The sequence below is a fragment of the Sorex araneus genome, chromosome 1 (assembly GCF_027595985.1).
Source record: "Sorex araneus isolate mSorAra2 chromosome 1, mSorAra2.pri, whole genome shotgun sequence".
Taxonomy (NCBI): domain Eukaryota; kingdom Metazoa; phylum Chordata; class Mammalia; order Eulipotyphla; family Soricidae; genus Sorex; species Sorex araneus.
The window spans coordinates 38,922,112-38,950,082 of NC_073302.1; the positions used below are offsets into that span (position 1 = coordinate 38,922,112).

The 27,971-nt window shown below is 55.9% G+C and overlaps 2 protein-coding genes across 6 annotated transcripts in view; both read left to right on the forward strand.

The window, feature by feature from the left end:
* Nucleotides 1–9,566, forward strand: part of TLN1 (talin 1) — a 30,917-nt gene extending 21,351 nt beyond the window's left edge. For both annotated transcript variants that reach the window (XM_004600225.2, XM_055133607.1), the window contains 23 exons: nucleotides 270–431; nucleotides 619–759; nucleotides 848–1,029; nucleotides 1,191–1,323; nucleotides 1,617–1,718; nucleotides 1,822–1,992; nucleotides 2,069–2,218; nucleotides 2,304–2,405; nucleotides 2,485–2,604; nucleotides 3,138–3,284; nucleotides 3,389–3,555; nucleotides 3,646–3,829; nucleotides 3,941–4,066; nucleotides 4,180–4,296; nucleotides 6,522–6,707; nucleotides 6,811–6,918; nucleotides 7,368–7,473; nucleotides 7,643–7,767; nucleotides 7,866–7,991; nucleotides 8,274–8,336; nucleotides 8,428–8,610; nucleotides 8,729–8,857; nucleotides 8,979–9,566. In XM_004600225.2, coding sequence (XP_004600282.1) covers nucleotides 270–431; nucleotides 619–759; nucleotides 848–1,029; nucleotides 1,191–1,323; nucleotides 1,617–1,718; nucleotides 1,822–1,992; nucleotides 2,069–2,218; nucleotides 2,304–2,405; nucleotides 2,485–2,604; nucleotides 3,138–3,284; nucleotides 3,389–3,555; nucleotides 3,646–3,829; nucleotides 3,941–4,066; nucleotides 4,180–4,296; nucleotides 6,522–6,707; nucleotides 6,811–6,918; nucleotides 7,368–7,473; nucleotides 7,643–7,767; nucleotides 7,866–7,991; nucleotides 8,274–8,336; nucleotides 8,428–8,610; nucleotides 8,729–8,857; nucleotides 8,979–9,104 — 3,156 coding nt within the window. In that variant the 3' untranslated portion in view covers nucleotides 9,105–9,566. The remainder of the gene's footprint in view (nucleotides 1–269; nucleotides 432–618; nucleotides 760–847; nucleotides 1,030–1,190; nucleotides 1,324–1,616; nucleotides 1,719–1,821; nucleotides 1,993–2,068; nucleotides 2,219–2,303; nucleotides 2,406–2,484; nucleotides 2,605–3,137; nucleotides 3,285–3,388; nucleotides 3,556–3,645; nucleotides 3,830–3,940; nucleotides 4,067–4,179; nucleotides 4,297–6,521; nucleotides 6,708–6,810; nucleotides 6,919–7,367; nucleotides 7,474–7,642; nucleotides 7,768–7,865; nucleotides 7,992–8,273; nucleotides 8,337–8,427; nucleotides 8,611–8,728; nucleotides 8,858–8,978) is intronic.
* A 7,746-nt stretch (nucleotides 9,567–17,312) lies between these two features.
* TPM2 (tropomyosin 2) lies at nucleotides 17,313–26,631 on the forward strand. Of its 4 annotated transcripts, none has more exons than XM_004600223.2 (9): nucleotides 17,313–18,269; nucleotides 18,637–18,762; nucleotides 22,096–22,229; nucleotides 22,321–22,438; nucleotides 22,534–22,604; nucleotides 23,042–23,117; nucleotides 23,479–23,541; nucleotides 23,669–23,738; nucleotides 25,334–25,634. In XM_004600223.2, the coding sequence occupies exons 1-9, from the start codon at nucleotides 18,156–18,158 to the stop codon at nucleotides 25,414–25,416; spliced, it is 855 nt and encodes a 284-aa protein (XP_004600280.1). In that variant the 5' UTR covers nucleotides 17,313–18,155; the 3' UTR covers nucleotides 25,417–25,634. The 4 variants fall into 4 exon arrangements, with proteins under 4 accessions (XP_004600280.1, XP_004600278.1, XP_004600279.1 ...); XM_004600221.3 differs by lacking the exons at nucleotides 23,042–23,117; nucleotides 25,334–25,634 and adding exons at nucleotides 22,731–22,806; nucleotides 26,497–26,631 and having other exon boundaries at nucleotides 17,449–18,269; XM_004600222.3 differs by lacking the exon at nucleotides 25,334–25,634 and adding an exon at nucleotides 26,497–26,631 and having other exon boundaries at nucleotides 17,449–18,269.
* Nucleotides 26,632–27,971: the final 1,340 nt, after the last annotated feature.

Consider the following 27,971-nt stretch of genomic DNA (forward strand, 5'->3'; position numbering starts at 1 on the left):
TGCCGTGTTGCCCCCGTGCCGTCAGGGTCTGAGTGGCCTCTCCCCTGGGGCCTCCTCACAGCCTCTCCTGGAGTCTTGTTTCTCATTAGCTCCACCTCTGCGGCCTGTTTCCCTGGCCACACACCTCCTTCCCAGCCAGAGGTCCCGAGGTGTTCACTTCCATGCCCCGTCTACACCCCGCCCTACCCCATCCCCCACGCGTCTCCTCCTGAGAGCTTCGTTCTGTCCACCTACCCTCACCGGGGCCGCTGCCCCCTTCGTCTCCTCAGGTGCTCTCCGCAGCCACCATCGTGGCCAAGCACACATCTGCACTGTGTAACAGCTGCCGCCTGGCTTCCGCCCGGACCACCAACCCCACAGCCAAGCGCCAGTTTGTGCAGTCGGCCAAGGAGGTGGCCAACAGCACCGCCAACCTCGTCAAGACCATCAAGGTTCCCGCCTTTGAATTCGCAGCCTGTGGTCACTCCCCACCCCCACCCCCAGCCCTTCTGCCTGAGTCTGTCCCACACACTTGTCCCCCACACTCCACCCCCTGCTTAAACCCGGGATGGAGACACGGGCTTCGCCCTGCACCCTGCTGCCCGCCCTGAGGTTCCCTCTCTGTCATGGCCCCGCCAGGCACTGGACGGAGCCTTCACCGAGGAGAACCGCGCCCAGTGCCGCGCAGCCACCGCCCCTCTGCTGGAGGCTGTGGACAATCTGAGCGCCTTTGCGTCCAACCCCGAGTTCTCCAGCGTCCCGGCCCAGATCAGCCCCGAGGTGAGGCCCAGTGAGACCCTCATCTCAGCTGCCCCCGCCTGAAAGTCTTGACACTCACCTGCCCTGCACCCCCCACCTACCATGGCAGGGCCGTGCGGCTATGGAGCCCATCGTGATCTCTGCCAAAACCATGCTGGAGAGTGCCGGAGGCCTCATCCAGACCGCCCGGGCCCTGGCCGTCAATCCCCGGGACCCCCCACGCTGGTCGGTGCTGGCTGGTCACTCGCGGACAGTCTCCGACTCCATCAAGAAGCTGATCACAAGCATGAGGTATATTGTGGGTGGGTAGGGGATAGTGGGACGGGAGTTATCAGGGCAGTGGGGGGAGAGGGAGTATAAGAGGGGATTGTGCGAAAGACAAAGGTTGTCCGGGCTGGGCGGGATGCGGGCAGTGAGGTGAGCCTCTGTTGGAGCCTCTGATGTGTCCGCAGGGACAAGGCCCCAGGGCAGCTGGAGTGTGAGACAGCAATCGCAGCTCTGAACAGCTGCCTACGCGACCTGGACCAGGCTTCTCTGGCTGCGGTCAGCCAGCAGCTGGCTCCCCGTGAGGGCATCTCTCAGGAGGTAAGGGGAGGGCCAGAGAGAGAGCACTGTGGGCAGGGCGCTTGCCTTGTTCCCCTGAGCACCACCAGGCATGGTCCTGGAGCACAGAGCCAGGAGTAAGACCTGAGCAGAGCCGGGTGGGTGTGGCCCCAACCACCCTACTACCCCACCCCAAAAAGAGGTGTGCAGGAAAGAGGATTCTGGGAAAGAAGCAAGGAGATAACAGACGGGGGTCAGGGCTGAGCCCCCGAGAGTCATTCAGAGGAGGCTCCTAATGCTGGGGCAGCGGGGGCTCACGTCTGCTTCTTCCCCAGGCCTTGCACACGCAGATGCTCACGGCCGTGCAGGAGATCTCCCACCTGATCGAGCCGCTGGCCAGCGCCGCCCGAGCCGAGGCCTCCCAGCTAGGCCACAAGGTACCGGGGAAGAGCAGGGCGGCGTGTAGTACCTGGCAGTCGGGTGAGCGTAGGTCAGCAGCGACTCCCATTGCCAACCCCCTACCCTACTCCCATGCCCCAGGTGTCCCAGATGGCTCAGTACTTCGAGCCACTCACCCTGGCTGCGGTGGGCGCTGCCTCCAAGACCTTGAGCCACCCACAGCAGATGGCGCTGCTGGACCAGACCAAGACCTTGGCAGAGTCAGCCCTGCAGCTGCTGTACACCGCCAAGGAGGCGGGCGGGAACCCCAAGGTACTGAGGGGCCAGGCGAGGGAGCGGGGAGAGGTGGGAGCACCAGGGCACCCCCCGCCTCACTCTGCCCCCACAGCAAGCAGCCCACACCCAGGAGGCCCTGGAGGAGGCCGTGCAGATGATGACCGAGGCCGTTGAGGACCTGACCACGACCCTCAACGAGGCGGCCAGTGCCGCCGGGGTGGTAGGGGGCATGGTGGACTCCATCACTCAGGCCATCAACCAGGTGAGATGCAGGGGTTGTGGGGGTGAACGGGAGGATCCCCCGCATGGTATGGCAGAGCCCCTGACAGATTTGTCCACCCCCTCAGTTAGATGAAGGACCAATGGGAGAGCCAGAAGGTTCTTTTGTGGATTACCAGACCACAATGGTGCGCACGGCCAAGGCCATCGCAGTCACTGTTCAGGAGATGGTGAGTCGGCGTAAAGAGCCGGAGGGCTGGCCAGCCCTGGAGAGCTGCATGTGGCTCAGCGCTTCACCTCTGCTCCCAGGTCACCAAGTCAAACACCAGCCCTGAGGAGCTGGGCCCCCTCGCTAACCAGCTGACCAGCGACTACGGCCGTCTGGCCGCTCAAGCCAAGCCTGCCGCGGTGGCTGCGGAAAACGAAGAGGTAAGCAGGGCTGCACCCTGCCCCTTCCCCAGCACATGCCTCTGCCATCCTCCTTGTCCCTACTGCCCTGCCGCGGGGTGGCTTCCCTCAAGAAGGAAACGAGCTGTAGTTCCCCGGGCAGGGCGCTTGCCTCATATGTGGTCAGCCTGGACGTGACCCCCCAGCACCACATGGGGACCTCCCCCAGGAGTGACCCCGGGCTCGTCTTCATTCCCCAAGAACCTGGCTGTGCAGGAAGGCCAGTGACTGGATCTCCAGCCAGACTCCAAACCCTGCACTCTGTCACCCACGATCCTCCGATTCCAGTGCCCCCCACCCCACCTGTGCTTACCATAGCCCTCGCCCCCTTGGTGTCTGCCACTGTCCCCCCGTCTGTGGACGCTGATCCCCTGCCTGAAGGTGGGGAGGCAGGGAGAGCCTTCTGTGTGGGTCTCCTGGAGTGCGGGAGACTTGTCCTTTGCTGACCTGCTCCCAGCACAGTGGGGATGGTTCGTGTCTCCTGAAGAGCCCCCCTCCCCTCTGCCCATCTGCAGATTGGTGCCCACATCAAGCACCGGGTCCAAGAGCTGGGCCACGGCTGTGCCGCTCTGGTCACCAAGGCAGGCGCCCTGCAGTGCAGCCCCAGCGATGCCTACACCAAGAAGGAGCTCATCGAGTGTGCCCGGAGAGTGTCGGAGAAGGTGACCGTGCTCCGACCCTGGAGCCATCCCCCCTCACCCCGCCCTTCTCTCCTGTCCCTTCCCTGAGGCTGCCCGCCTGCCTGACCCTCCTGCCTCTGCCGCAGGTCTCCCACGTGCTGGCTGCGCTGCAGGCCGGAAACCGCGGCACACAGGCCTGCATCACGGCCGCCAGCGCCGTGTCGGGCATCATCGCCGACCTTGACACCACCATCATGTTCGCCACGGCCGGCACACTCAACCGAGAGGGCACTGAGACATTCGCTGACCACCGGTGAGGGGTGGGGCTGAGGGGCAGAGGAGGTGGCGAGGGGGGGGCCGGGAGGCCTGGGAAGAGCTGACGAGCCAGCGCCCCCTCCCCCAGGGAGGGCATTCTGAAGACAGCGAAGGTGCTGGTGGAAGACACGAAGGTGCTGGTGCAGAACGCGGCCGGGAGCCAGGAGAAGCTGGCCCAGGCAGCCCAGTCGTCTGTGGCCACCATCACCCGCCTCGCTGATGTGGTCAAGCTGGGGGCGGCCAGCCTGGGCGCTGAGGACCCCGAGACCCAGGTAGCCACCCTCCATCCCTTCCTCTGGCCCAAGCCACTTCCTGTGCCCCCGCAATCCCCCTCTCCCCACCCCCCACCCCTGCAGACTGCAGCCGCCCCTCTTCCTACACAGGTGGTGCTGATCAATGCAGTGAAGGACGTGGCCAAGGCCCTGGGAGACCTCATCAGCGCCACCAAGGCCGCGGCCGGCAAAGTCGGGGATGATCCTGCCGTGTGGCAGCTCAAGAATTCTGCCAAGGTGGGAGGGGCCGGGGACAGCATCGGGATGGGGCGACTCATTAAAGCACTTACTCCCGTTCCTTGATGTAATGCCTCCCCACACACACACCCTGCTCTGTCCCCATGCCCCAGGTCATGGTGACCAACGTGACGTCCCTGCTGAAGACTGTGAAGGCTGTGGAGGATGAGGCCACCAAAGGCACGCGGGCCCTGGAGGCCACCACAGAGCACATACGGCAGGAGCTGGCGGTGAGTGGTCTGGGGTGGGAGGCATGGGTTTGGAGATGGCCTGCACAAGACAGAGAGCGGGAAGCTCCCATGTAGCCACCGGGGGCTGGGGCAAGGCGAGGGGATGTAGCTCTCGCACTCACTCTCCATGGATGAGGTGCTGGGTTTAATCCCAAGGACCGCTTTCCCCTCCCCCACAAAAGAAATCAGTGGTCACGCCCATTCTTCTCCCTCATTGCCAGACGTGTGTCGGGAGCCTGGCTCAGGCCCCCTTCCCCACCTGTTTACTCCTACCAGCATTTCACTTAGTGTTTCCTACTGAGTGCTGCTCAGGCCCCTCATCTCCATTCTCCTCCTCCTCCTCAAACACTCACACACCATTAGGCTGCTAACAAGCCTCTCTGGGAAATTCCTGCTCCCTTTCAGCCATCTCAACTATGGCTTTTCTCCAGAGTCTCGCACACACGTTTCTCCCCCGTGGAGTCCCCACCTAGACTCGCCTTCATCCCCGAAAATCTCTTGGCCCTTCCGTGTTTGTGCCAACGGCCTTCTCCCTGGGTCCTGGTCAGGGGCAAGTTGAACCTTGCTCCTGACCTTCTCAGACAGGCTGGCAGGTTCTGAGGCCAGACGGTTTCCGTCTAGTCAATTTCAGCTGCCTGCTGGGCATCTCTCCTGACATGCAGAGGCACCGGGAGCCTGGGGCCTGCTCCCTACCCAGCATGCTCCTTCCTAGTGACGTTGGTGCCGAGTGTGTGGCAGGATCCATCCCTGTGACTTCACTGATTGTCACTGTAGCCCACCCAGGTCCTGCTGCCCAGGCTCCTGCCGTCCTTCCTCCACGCCCTCTGTCAGCACTGGGCCCCAGATGCCATTAGCAAAGCCTCACTCGGTCTCGGGGCCTGTCCCCCACCTGGTTCCTGCTGCCTTCCGGCTCTCTTGTGCCCACCTCTCCCACCTGGCTTTCTGGTTTCCAGATTGCTCTCTCTAACATCCCGTTTTCACCCTCTCTTTGTGGAATCCAAATTGGCCCTCTGGGCCTTTTTCCTCCCAGACCTGAGCATCCCCGCATCACTGTAGTCCCACCCTGTAGTCCTGACTCCTGACTCGGTTCCTGAGGTCAGAAACCCACCTTATGGGTAGTGTTTCTCTCATTCCCTACACCCAAGTCCTCCTAAATCTCTTTGTAGATGCTCCCTCCAAAAACTCACACCTTCTCAGCACATCCCACACACACCCAGTCATTGGCTGTCCTCGCTCCCTCATTGTTAGCCCCTGCCCAGCTTCCCTGCTTCCACACTCACCCTCCATGGTTTGGGTTAAGTTCCAGAATTAGCATTTATTTATTTATTTATTTATTTATTTATTTTGGTGGGGTGTGGATTGGGTTTTTGGGTTATCCCCGGCAGTGCTCAGGGATTGCTCCTGGCTCTGTCAGTGGCGCCAGGAATCAAACTAAGTAAACCACATGCAAGGCAAGTGCCTTACCTGCTAGAGTATTTCTCCAGCCCAGAAGTGACCTTTTTTTTGGCGGGTTAGGGTGTGGGTGGGTCGGTGTCCAAAACCAGCAGTTTCCAGAGACTACTCTTGGCTCTGCTGGGGCTAAAGAGTAGGGGTGCTCAGGGACCACATGACACTGACACTCAAATTCAGGGTTTCTGTGTGCAAAGCATGTGCTCCAGTCCACTGAGATGTCTCTGTCCCACTACCTGATCTTTAATAACTTTCTGGATAAACATAACATCAAAATATTTTTCAGAATTTTTACATATTTTATAAATTTTAAGTTCCTTGGTCTGAGATTCAAGAATCTTTCCTCCACCTTCTCTGTACTCTAGAACATTCCTAGGTGCTCTCCCACTTCACTTTCCAGTGACGTAAAATGCCCTCCTGCCTGTTATTCTCTTTCAAGCACCAACGTCTTGCCCGCCTTTGCACTTGGCCCTTCAGAGCTTTTTCATGGTTTAGGAATGAAAGCCCAGCTCTTAAGCCCCTTCTTAGCATCAAATAAATAAACTCTCCCCACCGCTCCGTCAGAAATGATGGCCGCCTTCCTTCTAGAACACAAGCTGCAAGTGCACAAATGTCTCCTGGGACTTGGCCTGCCCTAAGGACTCAGCGAATGCTTGCTGAATGGAGCAGATGGCACAGCGAGAGTGCTGTGTCGTTTCAGGCCGCTCTCTGGGGAGACAGAACAGGAGGCCCTAAGCACCCCACTGAGCCCAACAAAACTGGCTCTGCCCTTGCAGGTCTTCTGTTCCCCTGAGCCACCCGCCAAGACCTCAACCCCAGAGGATTTCATCCGGATGACCAAGGGTATCACCATGGCAACAGCCAAGGCTGTCGCGGCGGGCAATTCCTGTCGCCAGGAAGACGTCATGGCCACCGCCAACCTGAGCCGGCGTGCCATCGCAGACATGCTCCGGGCCTGCAAGGTCAGAGCCCCGGGAGCCGGGCGGGCAGGCATTGGAGGCAGGGGGCCAGGTTCAGGGCAGTAGGGCAGGAGGTTCTCAATCTGACCCTTTCTCTGCGGCCCAGGAAGCAGCTTATCACCCTGAAGTGGCCCCAGAGGTGCGCCTTCGAGCCCTGCACTACGGCCGAGAGTGTGCCAACGGCTATCTGGAGCTGCTGGACCACGTGCTGCTGGTGAGGGGCCATCTGTCTGCCTTCCCTCACACCCGCCCCACTTCCCTCCCCTCCCCGCCTCACCACCCTCCACCTCCCCACTCAGCTTCCCAAGTCTTCCTCCCACTGGGACCCCATCCTCCTTGCCCGCCTTGGCTAGCCCGCTCACCTCCGCCTCTTTTCTTATCTCCTCTCCTTCCACCTGACCTCCCCCTTATCTGCGTCATCTCTTCTCTGTCCTCGTTCCATCACTGTCCTTGCTCTTGGTCAGCCGGTGAGTGACACGGGCCAACCGTGTCCACCGTGTGTGTCCTATCCTGCCCCTGCAAGCCCTGAGGGGTGCCGCACTGTGGGCGGGGGCATGGGGCGGGCCCTGGTCTTGGGAAGGGGGCGTGTAGGGGCCTGTTTCCTAGGTCAGGGTCCAAGTGAAGGGCTGAGGATCCCTGCTCCCTGCCCTCCTCTTCCTCTAGACTCTACAGAAGCCGAACCCAGAGCTGAAGCAGCAGCTGACAGGACACTCAAAGCGCGTGGCTGGTTCGGTCACAGAGCTCATCCAGGCTGCCGAGGCCATGAAGGGTGAGGGGCAGACAGGCGGGGGAGGGGACATCAGGGACCCGTGCCCTGGGAGATCTCTGCTGGTGGCCCAGCTCTGAGCCAGCCTGTGCCCAGGACCCAGTGACGGGAACCGTGCTGCCCAGGTCTCCCAGCACTCTGAGCCCCTGCCTCTGCCCCTTCAACCTGCCAGGAACAGAATGGGTGGACCCGGAGGACCCCACGGTCATTGCCGAGAACGAGCTCCTGGGCGCTGCAGCAGCCATCGAGGCTGCAGCCAAGAAGCTAGAGCAGCTGAAGCCTCGGGCCAAGCCCAAGGTCAGTCCCCCTGGCACCCCTGTCCCTGCCCCCCCCCAGAGGGCGCGGTGTCCCCACCTAGACCCGCCTCTCCTCAACCCATGCCTGTTCATTCGCAGGAGGCTGATGAGTCCTTGAACTTTGAGGAGCAGATACTGGAAGCCGCCAAGTCCATTGCAGCTGCCACCAGTGCCCTGGTCAAGGCTGCCTCAGCGGCTCAGAGGGAGCTGGTGGCCCAAGGGAAGGTACGTACTGAGATGCTGGGGGGCACCGTGAGCTTTGCACCCATCCCTGCAGGGGAGCTGGCTGGGGCACTTAAGAAGGGAGAGGCCAGAGGGCCAGAGAGAGAGGGCAGGGGTTAAAGGATTTGCCTTGACTCGGGTTCGAATATCCAGCATCCACACATCCCCCTGAGTACCACCAGGGGTCACTCCTGAGCACAGATCCAACCTAACAAAAATCCCCCCTAAAAGAAAGAAAAAGGGCCTGAGGGCAAGTCTAAGCAGATGCTCCTGCTGCCTCCACAGGTGGGCGCCATCCCAGCCAACGCCCTGGATGACGGCCAGTGGTCCCAGGGCCTCATTTCTGCGGTGAGTGTACAACGGCCACACAGTCAGAGGCTGGGGTGGGGCTGGGCGCGGGGACAAGAGGCCCCGGACGGATCTCATCTCCCTGCTGTAGGCCCGCATGGTGGCCGCAGCCACCAACAACCTGTGTGAGGCCGCCAACGCTGCCGTGCAAGGCCATGCCAGCCAGGAGAAGCTCATCTCGTCGGCCAAGCAGGTCGCCGCCTCCACTGCCCAGCTGCTCGTGGCCTGCAAGGTCAAGGCCGACCAGGACTCGGAGGCAATGAAGCGGCTCCAGGTGAGCTGGGCCCTGACCCTGCCTGCGCAGCCAGCCTTCTGGGGGGGCCGTCTAGGGTCTCTCCGCGGGGCCCTCCCTGCAGCCCCGGCCTCTCACCGCCATCTCTGTCTGTGCCCAGGCGGCGGGCAATGCAGTGAAGCGAGCCTCGGACAACCTGGTGAAGGCGGCCCAGAAAGCAGCAGCCTTTGAGGACCAAGAGAACGAGACAGTGGTGGTGAAGGAGAAGATGGTCGGAGGCATTGCCCAGGTGAGCCCTGCCTGACCCTCAGAGGGCCCCCGTCCTCTAGGCCTTTGCCCCCTGACCCCTCTGCCCCAAGCCCTCCTGCCCACGAGCCGAGCTGAGCCGAGCCCCTGATCTCCGCCCCCAGATCATTGCCGCCCAGGAAGAGATGCTCCGGAAGGAACGGGAGCTGGAGGAGGCACGGAAGAAGCTGGCCCAGATCCGGCAGCAGCAGTACAAGTTCCTGCCCTCGGAGCTTCGAGACGAGCACTAGGGCACCCCCTCTATTTAACGCAGACCCAGCCCAGAGACTGTGCCTGCCACTACCAAAGCCTTCTGGGCTGCCGGGCCCGCCCCGCCCCACCCCAGCACGCCCCAAAGTGCCTGCCAGACCCCGGGGCTGGCCCTGCCCGTCCCATTGCACATCCCTTGCCCGCTCCCCAATTCCCCAAGTGCCTTCATGCCCTAGGGCCCCCTAAGTGCCTGCCCCTCCCCAGAGTATTAACACGCCGAGAGTATTAAGCTGCTGTCCCTCAGTCTGAACCTGCCGGGGCCCCAGCCCGCTGCTCCCTGCCAGCAGCTTCCAGCCAGCTCCCCAGCCTTGCCGCACCTCATCCTTTTTTGGTGGGGGAGAGGAAATATTCCTTCCACCCCCCCATCCCTGGCTACCTTTGGGAGCTGCAGTGTTACAGGCTCTGAGTAGGTTTTGCTCCAATAAAGGTGATTCTTCCTCCGACCTCTGCCCGGCTTCCTGAGAAGATGGGCAGTGGGGAGGGGGCGCGGGGGTGGGAAGCTGTCCCCCCTCTCCCTGGCTTTTACCTCCACCTTCACTATCATGCTTCTATGGTGGACACAGCAGCTGCCGTTTGCACTCCCAGGGACACGCTGTTCCTTAGAGCTGCTCAGAGTTGGTGAGCAAATCCACGCTCTTCGAAAGCAGCTCCGCTGAGAGCAGTGAGCCAGTTAGATAACAGGAGTCCCTGGCCACCACTCAGTCAAGGCCATTGGCCCTGAGGCTGCTCACATGCTTTTCCTGTGGGCTGAGGTGGGCTGGGATGGGACACTCCTAGGCCCGCTGGGACTTGTCATTATCTGCCTAGAGCAGTAGTAGAAGAAAAGGAATAGAAAAAACTAGACCAGGGTGTGAGGCAGGGTCAGTCCTGGGCAGAGGCCCCTGGTGGCCACAGTTCAGCCGGTGACCATGTTGCAACTGCAGCTAATGTAGTCGGGAAGGTGGGTACCACATGCATCCTCCGCCCTCCCGTCGCCCCCTCTGCCTGCACTGTGCTGGCTCTGCAGCTCGAATTCAGCCACTGTCCCCTCACGTGGGTCTCTAACCCTTTTGCCCAGGGTGTGATTCCAAGTAGAACCCAAAGGCCACTTGCCTGCTGCTCCTCTAGGCACCTTCCGCCTCCAGGAAACAGGGGTGACTAAGGCCACCGTACCAGAGAAAGTTACCACAAAGACCACGTCCTCCCCAGGGAGGCCCCTCAGGGAAGGGGTCAGAATCCTACTATCATGTCTGTCCCTGGGGTTAATTCCTTCAATATTTACTAAGCCGTGCCTGTGCTAAGCGCTGGAAGCTAGGGCTGCATTATCACCTCTGACACAGAGGAGAGGGGAGGCCATGCCAGAGCCCTCCCAGCCCGGATTCAGTGTCACACAGGCGCGGGCTGAGGAGCTGGAGGATCAAGTCATCCATCGAGGGGGAGACCAAACTATTTGAAGCCTTCCAGCTGTGAAGCCCAGGCAGCTACTCCCTGCAGCTACTGCTTCCGTCCGCTTCCCTGCCCAGTCCTCAGGCACTAGTGTCAAATATGTCTCCGTGTCTTCTGCCGGGAGAGGCTTGAATATCACTTGGGTCTTACATCTTCAAAGATGGTCCTCAGGAGTTGGAGAGAGAGTACGGTGAGGAGGGCAGTGGCCTTGCACACAGGCAACTTGGGGTCGAGCCCCAGCACCACATATAGTCCCCCAAGCCCTGCACAGTGTGATCCCTGAGCACAGCTAAGCATGACCTCTCCCCCCGCAAAAAAGATGGTCTTTACTTCCCTAGGAATTTCCAGCTCCCAGTCAATCAGAAAATCACCTGCATGATCCCACTAAGATTGTTTTCCTTTTGTATGGTGTCAAACATTTATTTGCAAAAACACATGGGGGACCAGAGGAATATTACAGCAGGTAGGGTGCTTGTCTTGCATGCAGCCAATGCGGGTTTGACCCCTGGCACCCCGTGGTCCCCTGAGTCCAACAGGAATGAAATCTGAGTGCAGAGCCAGGAGTAAGCCTTGAACACCCGGGTATGGCCCAAAAGCCAAAAAAGGAAAAACAAAACACTAGTGGGTAAAGTTACCTTAGTGCAAATCAAAATAAAGGCCCAAACTACTTAATATTACTCCATGTATGCCAGCAGTTAACTAAATAAACATGGTCAGTACACAAAGTAAGGCACTATCCTTGAATGGGACCCTGGTTGAATCCTTGACACTATCCACATGGTCTCCCAAGCACCACCAGGGGTCACTTCTGAGCACAGCAAGGAATATCCTCTGAGCAAAGAAAATTCAGTTTAAGGGGCTGAATGCATCCTTTACAGGAGGTCCAGGCCCTGTCCCTGGCACTGCTTGGTGCCAGAACGTTGCCCAAGAGTAGCTTTTGAGCACTAATGATGATGGAGAGGCAGCCTCACAGGCTGAGGCCCTGGATCCCATCCCCAGCACTGGACAAAAAAAAAAAAAAAAAGGAAAAACTCAAATAACAAAGGCCTTCACGAGGCAGTAAGAAGCTATGACTTTAGTTAAGTCTTAACAAGCAAGTCCTCAGAAGCTTGTGTCCGCACCTGCTGCCCAGCTGGTGGTGGCTCTTGTCTTGGGACTCTTGTCTCGTCTTGGTGCATTTGTCTTGGGGAACTAATCTCAGGCTCTGAGCCCAATTAGCTGTGTGTCTCATGCAACACATTTAACTTGGGAGAACGACTGCTAGACAAAGCATACTTGGCAGACTGAAATATCTGGCAGATATTTTCTCAAAAGGGAATCAAGTGAGACTCACTTCAGGGAAAATGCTGACAGTTTTTCTTGTACGATTTAGGCTTTCAAAACTTTCAAATTTCAGAAAACTTGTGTCTGCCACATGAGTTTCACAGCTTCCCAAAATCTAAAACTGAGACTTATCTGTTTAATTTTTTTTGGGGGAGAGGAGTGGGGAAACCTCACCAGCAGGGATTGGGGGGACCATATATGGTGCTGGGGATCAAACCTGGGTTTGCTGCGAACAAGGCAAGCGCTTACCGCTGTACTATCTCTCCAGCCCCAGACTTTTCTGTGTAAATCAATCTCAACGCTAAAGAATGTGCTTTGTTGTGGTGGGGCCGTGCCCAGTCTCAAGGCATGTACACTTGAGCCATAACCCCAGCCCCCTGAGGAATGTGATATTTCACTTTATGTCTCGCTTTTGGGTTTTGGACCACACCCAGAGGCTTTCAGGGCCTGCTCCTGGCTCTGCTCAAGGCTCTTGCCCAGCTGTACCCAGGGGACTCTGTGGTTCGGGAAATTAAACCCAGCGTGGCCGCATGCAAGGCAGGTGCCTTACCTGATGTACTATATCTCTCCAACCCCAGGGATGTGATTTTATTTATTTATTTATTTTTGTATGTTTATACAGGTTGGGGACAGAGCTCCATGGTAGAGCACTTCCCTTGCATGTATGAGGCCTCAGTTTGAATGGTATGGGGGAAATTTTTTATTTGAGATGACTCAGAGAACTGGAGCAGGAGACTTGAGTTCAATCCCTGGCACCACCTGGTCCCCAGAGCACCCCCAGCAAAAAAATTTTTTAATGTTTTTTAATTAGAAACTTTTGGCAGGATGATCATACAAGCAGTGCTCAGGAGATCTGGGGCACCTCTTCTCATGGTTTTTGGCAATTCTGCACGGACCCATCATGTCAGGGGATTACCTGGGCCACCCCTGCAATACACAGGTGTCTCCAGACCAGGGTGCTCCTATCAGTGCTCAGGGGATCTTCAGGGCCACACCCAGCAATGTTCAAGGGACCATGTGCTACCAGGTATAAACATATACTTTAACCACTGTTCTCTCTCAGACTCCCAAAATGAGAAACTGTTTTATATAAAAAGATGTGAAGATCACAGTGAAGGGGGTAAAAAGTGACAAAGACTCAAAGGGATTAAATAACTTTTAAATGTGTCTATATCAAATTGTGTCAGCATTTGGAAGGCCCCGTGAGACAATGTATGTTGTTACAAAATTAGCCCCGGGGAAAAGAGCCAGCCCAAAGTGTCTGACAAAACAGTGCTTTGTAATGTAAAGCAGCACAAAGAAGTTACTGATACAGTTTCAGGTTCCCTGTTACTAACCCGAAGAAACTATCTTCTGACCAAAGAGAGAGTTCAAAGAATTAGAACTCTTGCTTTAAAATGCCTAAGGATGGGGTTCCAGCCCTGTACCACCTAACAGTGCCCTCCCTAACTACCAGTTTAGCCTCCAAATTTTTCTTTAAAAGTTAAAAATAAAAGACATAGTATGGTATCAAAGAAAAATAGCCACAATTATCTGAAAAGGCTATATGCAACTTTCCAAATATGTGCGTGACTGGATTTTCTTCATACACGACTTGCAGCAACACAGAAATGCACAAATCGTGTGTGTAGATACATGTGCTCATATGCTGGGGAGTAAAACCAGTGCCTGACATATGCAGACACGTTCTCTACCCTGAGTCACATCCTTTGCTCCACAAGGAGATTTTTTCTCTTTTTTTTTTTTTTTTGATTTTTGGGTCACACCTGGCAATGCACAGGGGTTACTCCTGGCTCTGCAGTCAGGAACCACCCTGGCGGTGCTCAGGGGACCATATGGGATGCTAGGAATTGAACCCAGGTCGGCCGTGTGCAAGGCAAACGCCCTACCTGCTGTGCTATAGCTCCAGCCCCTCTCTCCACAAGGAGATTTTTGAGAAGCACATTGTCTTCTATTAGGCCAGAATACTAAATAGATTTTTTTTAAGTAAAGTAACTCTATTCTTTCACTAACTCTAGGAGGGGTGTGTGTGTGTGTGTGTGTGTGTGTGTGTGTGTGTGTGTGTGTGTGTGTGTGTGTGTGTGTGTGTGTTGGGGAAGAGGGGCATACCCAGCTATGCTCTGTCTGGGTTTACTCCTGGTTAGGTGCTCAGGGGCTATTGATGGTGATGCTCAGGGGACCATATACTACGTCAGGGATTGAACCAGGATCAGTTATATAGTAGCCAAGTGCCTAAACCTTTGTATTAATTCTTCAATCTCTGTTTTTTGTTATTTTTTAATAGATTAATAAGTTAAAACCAGGAGCGAGAGAGGCAGTGCATGGGCTAAATTGCTTCTCTTGCATGCAGTCAAATCTGTAACATCACCTGTGGTCTCACAAGTAAGGCCAGGAGGAACCTCTGAGCACAACCCTGTAGCCCAAAAATCTAAAACAAAAAAAGATTAAAATTTAAATTTTGGGTTCCATTTTTTTCTGGTTCCACTTTAATATAGTAAGTATAGATAAATAACCCCCCCTCAATAGGAGCTTTGGTGGGGGTGGGGGGGTCTTTGTAATTTAAGAGAACAAGGGGTTCTAAGATCCAAGCTTGAGAAAGCAAAGGATTAGACCTTGAGTTCCTCCAGGTTCTTCGAGTACCCGGAAACCTCTGCAGAAAAACCACCTGGCAAACGTTTATCAAATGCCATCACTGTGGTTCTGGCTCAGCCTTAGGGACTCAGGGCCAGAAGTCCCTATTCTAGAGGAGGAGTTGGGGGGCAGTGGAAGGGTCAAGCTCCCCCAGAGCCCAGGGCTGGAGCCTTGCAGCAGTTAGGTGGAGAGTCTGAAGGGAAGTGGCCAGGATTTTCCCAGAAGCTCTAGCTAAAGCTTCCGGGAGAAAAGCATTTTAGGGAGAAGGAACAAAATGCACAAGGTAGAAGCTTAAGAAAAGTCTGGCTGAGGAGGATCGCTCCATGGCTTGGAAGCCAGCCTCACACGCTGGGGGAAAAGGCAGCTGGGATAGAGAAGGGACCACTAAGTGAATGATGCTTGGAGGGCTCGCTTGGGATGGGAGATGCATGCTGAAAGTAGACTACAGACCAAACATGTTGGCCACTTACTGCCTGAATTGCAAACCATAACACCCAAAAGGAGAGAGAGAGCAAAAGGGAATGTGCCTGCCACAGAAGCAGGGAGTGGGGTGGGGAGGGATACTGGGAACATTGGTGGTGGAAAATGTGCACTGGTAGAGGAATTGGTACTCGATCATTTTATGACTGAAACATAATCACAAAAATTTGTAAGTCTGTAACTGCACATCATGGTGATTCATTTAAAAACTAAAAATTTTTTAAAAAATAAAAGAAAACTGGCTAAGAGGCAGTACAATGGGAGAACTGACCCACACAACTGAGTTGGGGATGGTGGGAGGATTTGAAAGGAAGGGGCACTGAAGTCTGTGGGGAACAAAAGGTGATGGGTGTGGTGTTGAAAGTATGTACACAGGAAACCATTGTTAACAATATTGTAGATCACAGAACCTTAATTTTAAAAGTTAAAGACAAACCAAAGTCTGGCTAGGTGCCAGAGAGAGTGTAGTGGGTAAGGTGCTTGCCTTGCATGCAGCTGACCTGGGTTTCCTCTTAGGCATCCCATATGGTCCCCCAAGCTCCACCGGGAGTGATTCCTAAGTACAGGACCAGGAGTAAGCCTGAGCACTACTGAGTATGGCAAAAAAAAAGAAAAGAAAAGAAAAGAAAAAAAGCAAACAGGATAGCAAGAAAAAGAGGGGGGGAGTGGGAAAGCATGAAAGGGAAATCAAGAAAGAAAGAAAGAAAGAAAGAAAGAAAGAAAGAAAGAAAGAAAGAAAGAAAGAAAGAAGGAAGGAAGGAAGGAAGGAAGAAAGAAAGAAAGAAAGAAAGAAAGAAAGAAAGAAAGAGAAAGAAAAGGAAGAAAGAGAAAGGGAGGAAGGAAGGGAGGAAGGAAGGAAGGAAGGAAGGAAGGAAGGAAGGAAGGAAGGGAAAGTAAAGGAAGAAAGAGAAAGGAAGGGAAGAAAGAGAAAGGAAGGGAGGAAGAAAGGAAGAAAAAAAGAAGGAAGGAAGGAAGGAAGAGAAAGAAAAGGAAGAAAGAGAAAGGAAGGAAAGAAAGAGAAAGGAAGGGAGGAAGAAAGAAAGAAAGAAAAGAAGGAAGGAAGGAAGAGAAGAAAAGGAAGAAAGAGAAAGGAAGGAAAGAAAGAGAAAGGAAGGGAGGAAGAAAGGAAGAAAGAAAAGAAGGAAGGAAGGAAGAGAAAGAAAAGGAAGAAAGAGAAAGGAAGGGAAGAAAGAGAAAGGAAGGGAGGAAAAAAGGAAGGAAGGAAGGAAGGAAGGAAGGAAGGAAGGAAGGAAGGAAGGAAGGAAGGAAGGAAGGAAAGGAAGGCCTGGCTAGGGGTTCGAGAGGTAATACAGTGGGTCAGGCACTTGCCTTACAAGCAGCCAACAAGTATTGAACCCTCAGCACAGCATATGGATCCCACAGCAGCACTAGGAGTGATCCCTGAGCACTGCTGGGTATTGCCCCAAAACAAAAAGAAAGAGAAAAGTGTGACTAATTCTGGCTCCTGCAGAAGCGCTGTGTGAACAACACTGAACCCATGTGTGTATATCAGGGATGAGGCTGGGCATGAAAAGGGATGAGGCTGGCGAGGTAGGCAGGGTGGAAACAAAGGGCCTTCTATACCATATTAAGAAATGTGGGTTTTTATCCTCAAAAGAGGGAGGGGAGAGGGAGGGAGGAGGGAGGGGCTTGGGAGAAGTTTAAGCCCCTAGCTGCAATGAATTTTTATAGCATCTTTGATAACCGTGTGGAGGAATGATGGCAGGCAGCAATAAGCAGCGGGGCAACCGCAGTCCCAGGCAGGAGGGAATGTGAGTCCCAGCGGCATCTTTTAGAAAAAAGCTACTTGGTGGCAAGTAGCGAGAGGGGCGCGGAGTGTCCAGCCCGGGATCTCCAGGGCGCGGGGCATCCCGCTCTGGCTGTGGGCAGATGCCAACACTTCCCGGAGTCCCAGGCCCAGGTTCCCACGGTGACCCCGCACTGGCCAAAGGCCGGGCCCTGCGGAGCGACGCTGTTTCCCTCCTGGTTCCCTCGGTCTCATCTCCCCGCCCGCCTCCTCCCGCAGGCGCCTCTCCCCGCCCCCAGCACACCCCCTGCCTCGACCCCGAGGGGAAGCCCTGGGACCCGCAACTCGGCCTTGACGATCCGGGTCCCCCAGCACCAGCCCCGCCGGTCTCCTCCCTCAGCCCGGCCGCCGCGCCCTCGCCGCGGCCCCGCCTCCCCACGGGGAAACTTCCCAAAAAAGGGCAGAAAAGACATTTCGGCGTCAGGTTGGCCCACCCGGGAAGGACGCGGCGGCCGGGAGCAGAGGCGGAGACCGGAGGGCGCGCACGGAGCGCTCCGGGACGCGCGGGGCGGGCTGGGGGGGTGCGGAAAATATGCGGGGCACGTGGGGGCGGGCGGGGCCCAGCGGCCGTGCCGAGGGGACTTGAGGGGAGGCGAGGTCAGGCCCGCCCCCTGGGCAAGCCGGGCCCGGGGACTGAGCTCCTGCCTCAGTTTACCCGATCCCTTGCAAGCCTTCCTACCACCACCACCACCACCACCAACGTCGGCAAGGCGCACCCAAGGTCTGGCACTGGGGGGAAACCGAGGCAACAGGCCCGCGGAGCAGCCCCGCCTCCCAAGAGACATTTAATCCCTGGTGGGATTTGCAGGAAACTTCTAAATTAAGGGCAGCGGCTGCAGCAGCTGAGGGGGCGGGGGGGGGGCTCCCCTTCCCTGCGCCCCGGGCAGCTGCCGTGAGCTCAAGCCCCGAAATAGCCGCTGGGGCCGTGGCTGCAGCTGCCACCCGGCGGGGCTGTCACTCAGAGCCCGGAGCCCCCAGACCGGGGTCCCCTCCCCGCGGCCGGGCTCGCGCCCCCCACTGCCTGGCCGCCCGCCCTTCCGACGGCGGGGGCGGGGGCGGGGCGGGGCGGGGCTCCTTGGGGGCGGTCCCGAGAGGGCTGGGCTCAGGGGGCGACCGCGCCCCCGGGCCCGGCTGTGCTTCTGCCCCTACAAGGTTTGGGCCGCTGTGGGGGAGGGTCCAGGCCCCCGGCTCCGCCCGGCCGCCTCCCCGCCTTTTAGACGTTCGTGCGCCTGGGACATCCCAGTCGCGCTCGGTCCTCTTCACTCGCCACCCGGGCTACCCCGTTGTCGTCCTCGTCGTCGCAGCCAGCCCCCATCCCTACCCCAGTCGCCAGCGCCCGCCGGCCGGCCCACCGCCCACCGCAGCCATGGACGCCATCAAGAAGAAGATGCAGATGCTCAAGCTGGACAAGGAGAACGCCATCGACCGCGCCGAACAGGCCGAGGCCGACAAGAAGCAGGCTGAGGACCGCTGCAAGCAGGTGGGGCTCGGGGCACAGACGACCCTCTGCCCGGAACCTGGAGACGGGTGTAGGCCTGCTTGCCCAAGACCCTCCAGTGTAGGGCTTGGCCTGGAGGGTGCTCCCAAGAGCACTAACCAGAGACACACGTCTCACCCTCCATAGCCAGATTCTACGTCCCCTCCTGCCATTGCAGAGCTAGATCCTGCTCCTTGGGACTAGAAGCTTTCTCTCTACCTCCACCAGGCTCCCCCCACCTCCCACCTCTACCCTGCACCCCTGCTTGCACCATCCCTCCTCTGGTCCCTCTTCCTGACAGCCTACCGAGGTCTCTTAGTAACCCCTCATACAAGCCTGGGGCCTGGCTGACCGACCCTCTCTCTCACAGCTGGAGGAGGAGCAGCAGGCCCTGCAGAAGAAGCTCAAGGGGACTGAGGACGAGGTGGAGAAGTATTCGGAGTCTGTGAAGGATGCCCAGGAGAAACTGGAGCAGGCCGAGAAGAAGGCCACCGACGTAAGTGGGGGCCCAAGGTGCGGTGACCGTGAGGGTCCCCTAGATGGGGTGCACTCACAGCCATGGGGACCCCAGGGAAAATGGTACCAGCACCCAGATGGTTTCCTCTCAAGCACCGGGGCTAGAGCAAGCCTGCACAGACAATGCCAGGCCGAGGGTAAATCAAAACCACCTACCACTTCCCACAGAGCACGTCATTCTGCTCAGCTCAGCTCTGAGAACTGTACAGTGACCGGGCAGTGAGTCATCGTGGGGGTGGGTAGTGCAAGAATTTACCATCCACCTCAGCTAATCCTCCAGCTGAACAGGGAGAGGAGGCTGCAGCTCCACCGGGGGCGTGCGGGGTGTGGGTGTGAGACTGGGCAGGCAGGAGGAGGGAGAGGAATCCAGAGATGAGCCCTGACTTGAGTTACGCTCAGCAGGGACCATCACAGATTCCCTGGCCCTGACAGCTGGCTCCAGCAGCCCCGCGCTGCTCGGGGGCCACAGCTCAAGTTCTCGTGGCCCCTCACTTGCCCTCTCTAAGCTGTCACTCTCGAAACCATGCCAGGGCACAGGGTAGAAGGGCACAGCCCCAAATGCTAAGGGTAGCCACCGTGGCTGGTCCTGTGCACTTCTGTCCACCCCCACCCCACGAACCAAGCTTCCACTTTCTGCCATTCCCAACCCTCGTCTTGAGGCAGGATAATGACCATAGGATTTTGGACGCAGTGTTCTCACTCGTCTCTGCCTCCACTTCCCCATTTGCCTTCCACCCAGGGTTGTTTTAAGTTTAAGATGAGCCTTTGGTGGGGTTTGGAGGGCCGGTGGGTAGCAGAAAGTGTGGTCCGATTACCCCTGAGATCAGAGATGACTTTCTGTCCATACGGACCCCTATCCATGGTCCCAACCCCCCGCCGCCCTAGTTACTTTCTCTGACCTCCACTCTTTGGTTTTGTTTCTTTATGGACTCTGGCACTTGGGAGGCAACTGACCTGCAGCTGCTAGTGGAGACGACCCTGGGCACCTGACACGCTATAAATAACCAAAGCCCAGTGCAGCTGGAGCCGGGCTGGAAACCCAAGGAGCTGGGGTGGGGGTGGGGGAGCAGAGAGGACGGTGAGGAGACAGGGCCGGGCAGCCATGCCAGGGGGAGGTAGGCAACTCTCCTCAGGCTTATTGCGACCTTGGACGTTACGCATTTACAGAGTGCCTCAGTTTCTCCTCTCTTCCCACTTGTCCACTGGAGACAGTATGGGCTGTGTTTAGAAAGTATCATTCATAACCATGAAGAGCTTGAGAAGCAGAAAAGAGGCAAATGTCTGCCTAGTGTTGAAGACTTCAAACTCATGTGTCACCCACTATCATCAAGAGTGGCGGCCAGGTGTGATCCCAACCATCTCCTCTCCCCTGGAAAAAAAAAAAAGAATTTAAGAGAAGCAATGCAGTTTGGTGTTAAGAGCATTGGCAGAGTCACTCTTGGAGTCTCAGTTCAGCTACTCAACACTTATGTGACCTTGGGCAACTTAGAGTTTCTTGAGGCTGGAGAGATAGCACAGTGGGCAGGATGCTTGTCTTGCATATAGCTGACCTGGGTTTGATCCCCAGCACCCCATTTAGTTTCCTAAGTCCACCAGGACTGATCCCTGAGCTCAGAGCCAAAAATAAGCCCTGAACACTGAAAGTGTGGCCCTAAAACAAAAACAAAACAAAGAAAGCCCTTCATTTACAGTCTTGTCTTTAGAGCAGCCCCCCACCATCCTCTTAGTCCTTCTTCCCAACCTCCAATACTGTTCCCAGAATCTTTCCATATTGAGTCATCAGGCTGTACCCATGACAGACTCTTGTCATTCTGTGTGGCCTTCAGCCCCAGAAGGACTCATTAAATCCCCCTATAAATGCTGTGCTGAGTACTGCCAGGACTGTTTCCTACCTTGTCCCCCAACTGCCACCTGCCTTGTCCCTCTCTCCCTTCTGGACTGACCCTTTCTCCTCCCCAGTCTTAAACCTTAGGGTTTCCGTGTCTCTGAGGGAGGGCTAGGGAGAACCCAACATTTGTGGATTGTGGACTTGGTATAGGCAAGTGCCCAAGTGGTTTCTGCATATTGTTATATCATTTCCCAAATCTGCCTTATCATCAGACTCACTTGGAAACATGAAGAGGGAAAGAAAAAAAAAAAAGATGATGAAGGGTGCAAGCCACGGCCCTGGAGATCTCAATTTAGAGGCTTGAGCCTGGAGCCAGAGAACCTGTTCAGTTTCCTAAGCCTCCCAGATGGCCCGGTTGATTAACAGCGTATTATGAGCTCTGTGGGATCTCAGAACAGCCCTCGCAGACTCTGATTTCAAAAGGAGGAAAATGAGGCTTAGTGAGACTAAAGAAGTTGCCCAAGGTCACATAAGTGTTGAGTAGCTGCACCGTGACTCCAAGAGTGACTCTGCCAATGCTCTTCTTAACAACAAACTGCATTGCTTCTCTTAAGTTCCTTTTGCTGGATTTTAGTTTTTTTGTATGTATGTGGGGGGTGGTTGGGATGGGGAGATTAGTTGGGATCAGACCTGGGCAACCTCAAGAGTTACTCATTACTCCTGGCTCTGCACTCAGGAATTACTCGTAGCAGAGTTTGGAGGACCATATGGGATGCCAAGAGTCAAATCCAGTTTGGTTGAGTGCGAGCCCCCTGCCCACTGTACTATCTCTCAAGTTCCTTTTGGGGGGCCCTTCTTGACCCTCTTTTTCTCAAGATGCCATCAGTTCCCATGAATCTTTGCCCAAACCGCCATGGTTTTATCTCCATATTGCAGGATCAGGGGCTGAGTATCTGCGCACCTACACTGCCCCCCCCCCCAATGCCCACATTGTTAGGGAGCCTCTCGGTACTACCATGAATTTTGCTTATTGGCCTGGCTTATTTCCCGGGTTCTTCACTAAAAAATCTGCCTGGCAGCTGGTGACATCATGTAACTTCCTTCTGTGATTGGTTGATTGTAGCCATGGTGCCTTCTGATTGATCTGAGTTCCCCCAGCCGGGTGCCAGGGTCAGGCTCTGCCATTGAGACTAAGCTACACACTAGGGTCCCAACAGTTGAAGTGCTGACTCTGGGGACAGAGGGAAATGAACATACAGTGTCAGGAGGAGGCCTGTAGCAGGAATGCATATTTTGGGATGGAGCATGGAATCTCGGACAGAAGAGAGTCTGGTTAGAAAAAAAAATTAGGTTGAAAGTCTAGAAGTCAGGGAGCCTAGTGTTTTGGTTTTGGTTTTTGTAAAACTCTTAGCATCCTGGGAAGCCCTTCTAAACTTTCATTCAAGGTAGTTGAAGCCTCTCTGACCTGTGACCTCTGATACACAGGCCGAGGCAGATGTGGCCTCCCTGAACCGCCGCATCCAGCTGGTAGAGGAGGAGTTGGACCGGGCGCAGGAGCGTCTGGCTACAGCCCTGCAAAAGCTGGAGGAGGCGGAGAAAGCTGCTGATGAGAGCGAGAGGTAGGCAGGGGGCCCTGGGGGCACGGGTGGCCAGGAAGGGCGGGGAGTTTGTTCCAGCTGGTCCTGACCTCACTGTCTCCCTGCCACTCAGAGGAATGAAGGTCATTGAAAACCGAGCCATGAAAGATGAAGAAAAGATGGAACTGCAGGAGATGCAGCTGAAGGAGGCCAAACACATTGCCGAAGACTCAGATCGCAAATATGAGGAGGTGACAGCCCTGCCCCGCCTACCTCATTCCTCTGAACCTTCCATAACTCCGCTCTGTCCACCATGGATCTCCTTCTCTCTCTGCCTTGCCCACAGGTGGCCAGGAAGCTGGTGATCCTGGAGGGAGAGCTGGAGCGCTCAGAGGAGAGAGCTGAGGTGGCCGAGAGGTGAGGGTCCCGGGGGAGCAGCAGGAGCCCATGTTCTGAGGGGCCCAGCACCCCGGGGTGGTGCTTTCCCAGGCTCAGGGCCGCAGGGACCCATCCTGTGTTCTGACCCCATCCCGCTGCTCCCAGCCGAGCCAGGCAGCTGGAGGAGGAACTGCGAACCATGGACCAGGCCCTCAAGTCCCTGATGGCCGCAGAGGAGGAGGTAGAGCCCTCTGTGGTCCTTTCTGGGCAACCGTGTCTTTGCTCGGCACACAGCTCTCCATCTCGGGCCGCTGCCTCTCACCTGCTGGGGCCGGGGAGGGCCCGGGGCCCCACCAGCACGCCGCTGTCACTCTCACATCTTGGCTTTTCTCTTCTCTCCCCTCCTGCACTCTGCCATCTCCACTGTCTCACCCCACTGTGCCTTCACACCCCACCCTGCCACACACCCCCTGCAGTAAATGTGGGGACCTAGAGGAGGAGCTGAAAATTGTTACCAACAACTTGAAATCCCTGGAAGCTCAAGCAGACAAGGTAGCGGGGGGAGGGCAGTGAGGCTGGAGGTGGGGGGGCAGGGTTCCCAGACCTGGAGGAATGGGGGGGTTTGAAGGGGCCGAGACTTCAGGACCCCTGGGCCCAGGAGATGATTCAAAGTCCTGGTGGACAGATTGTGCATGCAGGATGCCTGGATTGCAGCCCTGGCACCCATGGTCTCCCCCAATCCTGCCAGGAATGACCCCTAGTGTACCAAGCAGGGAGTCACCCCTGAGCACTGTTGGATGTGGCCCAACACAAAAGGAAAAAAAACACAATGGCGTGTCAAAGTGGAGCTCAGTGGGAATAGGAGGGCTTTTTGTGGAGATGGTCTGCTGATGGTCTGTGTCTGTCCCCAAAGTACTCCACCAAAGAGGATAAGTATGAAGAGGAAATCAAACTGCTGGAGGAGAAGCTAAAGGAGGTGAGATTCCATCCAGCCCGCACCCTCCTGCTGGGTCCCCACCCTGTGGCAGTTGCGGGGGAGGGAGAGTGGTTGTGATTGGGAAGACCTGGTTTGCGATCATGTTCTGTCTTGCCTTGACTCCCAGGCTGAGACCCGAGCTGAGTTTGCCGAGAGGTCTGTGGCCAAATTGGAGAAAACCATTGATGACCTGGAAGGTAAAAGGGATACCCCTTTGTACTCCTAAAGAAAGAAAAACTCCCTCAAAGAAAAATAGCTGTGTTTAGGAAACTGGGAGAAGGGAGAGAAGTATTCAGGAGAGAAGGGGGAAGGTGCCACAGTGGTAGGATAGCAGGTGGGTTCACTTGCCTTGCGCACAGAGGACCTGGGTTCCACCCCTGGCAGCCCATATGGTCCCTAAGCATCATCAGGAGGGATTCCTGAGTGCAGAGCCAGAAGTAAGCCTTGAGCATGCCAGATGTGCCCCAAAAAACAGAGAGAGAGAGAGAGAGAGAGAGAGAGAGAGAGAGAGAGAGAGAGAGAGAGAGAGAGAGACTGAGGCTTCTCTAGAGCAGAGAGAGCTAAGAAACCCCATATAGAGAGCAAGAAAGAAATGACACATCTCAGGGTGAGGTGCAGGCGACCTTCAGAATGAGGAACGTGCCTCGGGAACGCTTAGGCCCATGACCATCTGTCCCTTGTCTTCCCATCCCGTTCCATTTGCTGCCCATAAGGACAGCAGCTGAGGACCCCCATCAGGAGTGTCTGTGCCTTCCAGACAAGTAGTGGTAGCTGGGGTGGACGTCAGCTGGAGTGCCTTTAGCTTAGGGTGCATACGAATCCCCAGAGAGGTGCTTGTTTGGTCTGGGGTTTTGTTGTTGTTGTTCATTTGGTTTCGGTTTTTGGCCACTCAGTGGTGCTCAGAGGTTGTTTTTGATGGTGCTTGGGGGACCATGTTGTGCTGGGGAATCTAACCTGGGGCTCCCACATGTGTTCAAGCCCATCCATCCATCTCCCTGCCCTCCCCAGAGTGTGTTTAGAGTGCAGGCATGTGGGTCTGACTCTGAAACAACTACTGCCTTTGTGCTGGAGAATTTGGGGCTCTCTCGAGCTCCCTGGTGAAGCTTGCACTGCTAGTCCTGGGACCCCTGACCTTGATCTAGCCCCTGTCTCCCAGCAGGGTGCAGTAGAGCTATGCAGAGACTTCTTTATGAAATGGACCATAATCGGGTTTAATATTTAGGTCTCCATGACAACACTAAGTGGGGAAGGGGGAGGAAGAAAAGGCTTTTAAGCTAATTTGGTGAGGACAAACATCCAGGTATTTACTAGTGGCACTTTCTCACTGTATTTATAACAGTTGTGCCTAAAACTGCCTTTCCTGTTGAGCCTATGATGCCCTTTGACCTTTATAACCCCCACTTCTGCTTCCCTCCTCTGGGGCACACCTCTATTTTTGTCTCCAACTTTGCGCCTTTAGACCTTTCTAATTTGAGCCCCTGCCCCTTAAAGCAAAGGTTCTTGCTTTTTCAAAGCACTGTGCCTCAGCTCGTGGGTGAAGAGGAACTCCTTGGCGGTGGGTGGGACATGGATGGGAATCAATGTGGGGTGCAGGGAAAAGGGGAGAGAGAGAGGAGGAGGAAGCCCTGAGGGCTGATCTGTCTATTCTCTGGCCTCGCTCTCCTGCACTTATTCTTTGTCTGCCTCTCTCTGACTCTTGTTCTCTCTCCATCACCCATCCTTCCTTTCCTCGTTCCCTCTACTCCCTCTCCCCACACGGCCCCTTCCTCCGCCCCTCCCCATGGGACCCCAGATGAAGTCTATGCCCAGAAGATGAAGTACAAGGCCATCAGTGAGGAGCTGGACAACGCACTCAATGACATCACCTCCCTTTGAGCCCCTCCCAGGGCGGCTCTTCGGGCCCTTCTCCTCTGTTCTCTCAGGCAGCAGAAGCAGCACTTGCCAGCACTACCCGGCCAAGCGGGGCGCAGCCTAGGAGGGCCCCAGCACCCCCCACCGCCCACCTGCCTCTTGCTTCATCCTCCATTTCACTCTCCCTGCCCACACCCCGGTCTCTCCTTTTCTGCTGCTCAATAAACTCAACTTTGTCTCCACACACTGTCTTCCTGCTTCCCCGGGAGAGCACTTCCGTCACCCCGCTGACCACTCCGGCTCTCACAGACACCTCTAGTCTATGATTCCCTCCAGCTGAGCACCTCCCCCAACACTCGCAAAGCCCCTCTGCATGATCACTGCCTCCCTGCCTGCCACTCTCTCTGCTACTCTACTCACTGCTGCACGTACCATGTATGATCCATGTATGATTTGTATCACCATCAGCCCCACCCCCCAGGCCTCTGTAAGTCACAGCCCTCTGCAGACCCTGGTCTGCACCACTGACCGCTGACCTCCATCCCCAACACACACACACACACACACACACACACACACACACACACACACACACACACACACTGACCCGCTCAGCTGGGGCTCCTGGATTAGGAAGAGTGACTGAAGGGAAACGGGATGTGGAGGTGCAGGGGAGGGCCAGAGATTGCCAAAGGTCTGGGATGAAGTTTGGAAAAACGCGCGATGCCAGCCAGCTGCGGCTTTCACTGCAGGTCTGTTTTATGCCTCGAGACTGTCTGTCTGTCTCTCTGTCCTGGCTCCCTTTCCTTGTCTTTCCTCCTGTTTCCAACTCTCACACCTTCTCACCAAGGCGGGTTGAGGTAGTTCCTGACGCCAGACCTCCCCGGCCCGTCTCCATGGCCCTGCAGGCTGGAGTGAGGCGTTCCTACTCATTCCTGTTCCCTCATCCTGGTCAGTCTGTCCATTTGTCCCTACCAGAGCCCCTTGGATTCCCGCAGACAAGTGTCTTCTTGTGCCTTCAGTTCACTCCATGTCGAGTCATGCCCCGCCCCCATCACCCCTTGTGCCTCTGTCCCTTTCCTCATGTGTTGCTTCCCCTCACAGAGACCTTGGCCAGTGCCAAGGAGGAGAACGTGGAGATCCACCAGACCCTCGACCAGACTCTGCTGGAACTCAACAACATGTGAGGGCCTCCCTGCCCCACACCCGACCCAATAAAATCATGTTACTGACGTCTCAGCACCCTGGAAACCTTTCTTAGCTGTTGTCCCTGAGGGGGTGCTACGCAAAGGGAAGTCGGCTGCCAGGGTGCCTGAGGGCAGTGATGGAGTTGGCTGAGGAGGGCTCAGGGCCGGGCTCTGCCCTGGCATGACTTCCTTTAGGGGGAAGTGTGGGCAGGTGGTGTGAAGCAGAGACACCGGGTGGGGTGGGGAGAGCTCCTGATCCTGGCACCCGGCAGGACAAAGGAACTGCTGTCAGCCACTGTTCCAGGAGGCATCTGGGCCCGACGGCACAATCTGAAATCAACACTGTAAGGAGCTGGGCAGATTTTACCTGAGTGGGCTGAAAGCTCAAAAGCTTTACCTGGATCATTGGTGTGTGTGTGTGTGTGTGTGTGTGTGTGTGTGTGTGTGTGTGTGTGTGTGTGGTTGTGTGTGTGTGTGTGTGTGTGTGTGTGTGTGTGTGTGTGTGTGTGTGTGGTGCTGGGAAAAGAACCCAGTTCTCACATAGGCAAATGTGTGCTTTACCCTTGGGCCTCATCACCAGCCCTTCCTCATGATCGGGAGCCCAGAGGCTGAGCCGGCCCTCTCTCTACTCCACACATACATATGGACTATGCGCATTTGTGTCTCTTGCCATGATTCTCCATCATTTTCACCTGCTTTCTGAGAGAGTTTGTGGAAGGCAAAATAATGTTCCCAGCAGAGATGTCACTCCCTAACACTGAGCTATGTATGTCACATGGGTGGAGGAACCTGTGATTAAACTAAGAATTCTGAGGTGGCAAAAATTGTCTGAGTACACCCAACATGATCTCCAAAGCTCTTATTTCGGCTGAACCCCAACAACTTAGGACCAAGTTTACCAATAAATTAAATGGCTAAAAGTTAGGTATGTGGGAGCCATGCCCACAAACCACCTTCGGCTCAGCTATACAAGCTATACAAGCTCTCTTATTTTAGAGACCCATAGATAAATTTCAAAAGGAATCAAAAGCCGCAGTTAAGTTCGGACCCACGCATTGCTGAACAAACTGTAGTAAATTGGAGGGGGGAAGGTTGGCCTGGGGCCCACTCAAGCAGAGCCCCTGGCAACTGCTTGCTTCCACAATCCAAAATCACCACCATACCCCCGGCCTGACTCCACTGTTTCAGGACAGAACTCACCACGATATAATCTGCTGGAAATTCTGATATGTGTGTTTTGTGACTGAAATCTTCAGGTTTTCTCAGGGTCTACCTCCCCCTCCCCCCCACCTCCCTATACTTCCAGAAGCGTTGGCAGTCACATCCACACCCCAAAGCGGCCACCCTATTGAAAAGTGACTCCAGCCTTACCATTCCGATAAAAATACTGAA

Coding starts and splice junctions, on each gene's coding strand:
- TPM2 (XM_004600223.2), top strand. CDS start 18,156: ATGGACGCCATCAAGAAGAAGATGCAGATGCTCAAGCTGGACAAGGAG. Junction 18,270..18,636: donor CTGAGGACCGCTGCAAGCAG/GTGGGGCTCGGG, acceptor TCTCTCTCACAG/CTGGAGGAGGAGCAGCAGGC. Junction 23,118..23,478: donor TGGAAGCTCAAGCAGACAAG/GTAGCGGGGGGA, acceptor CTGTCCCCAAAG/TACTCCACCAAAGAGGATAA.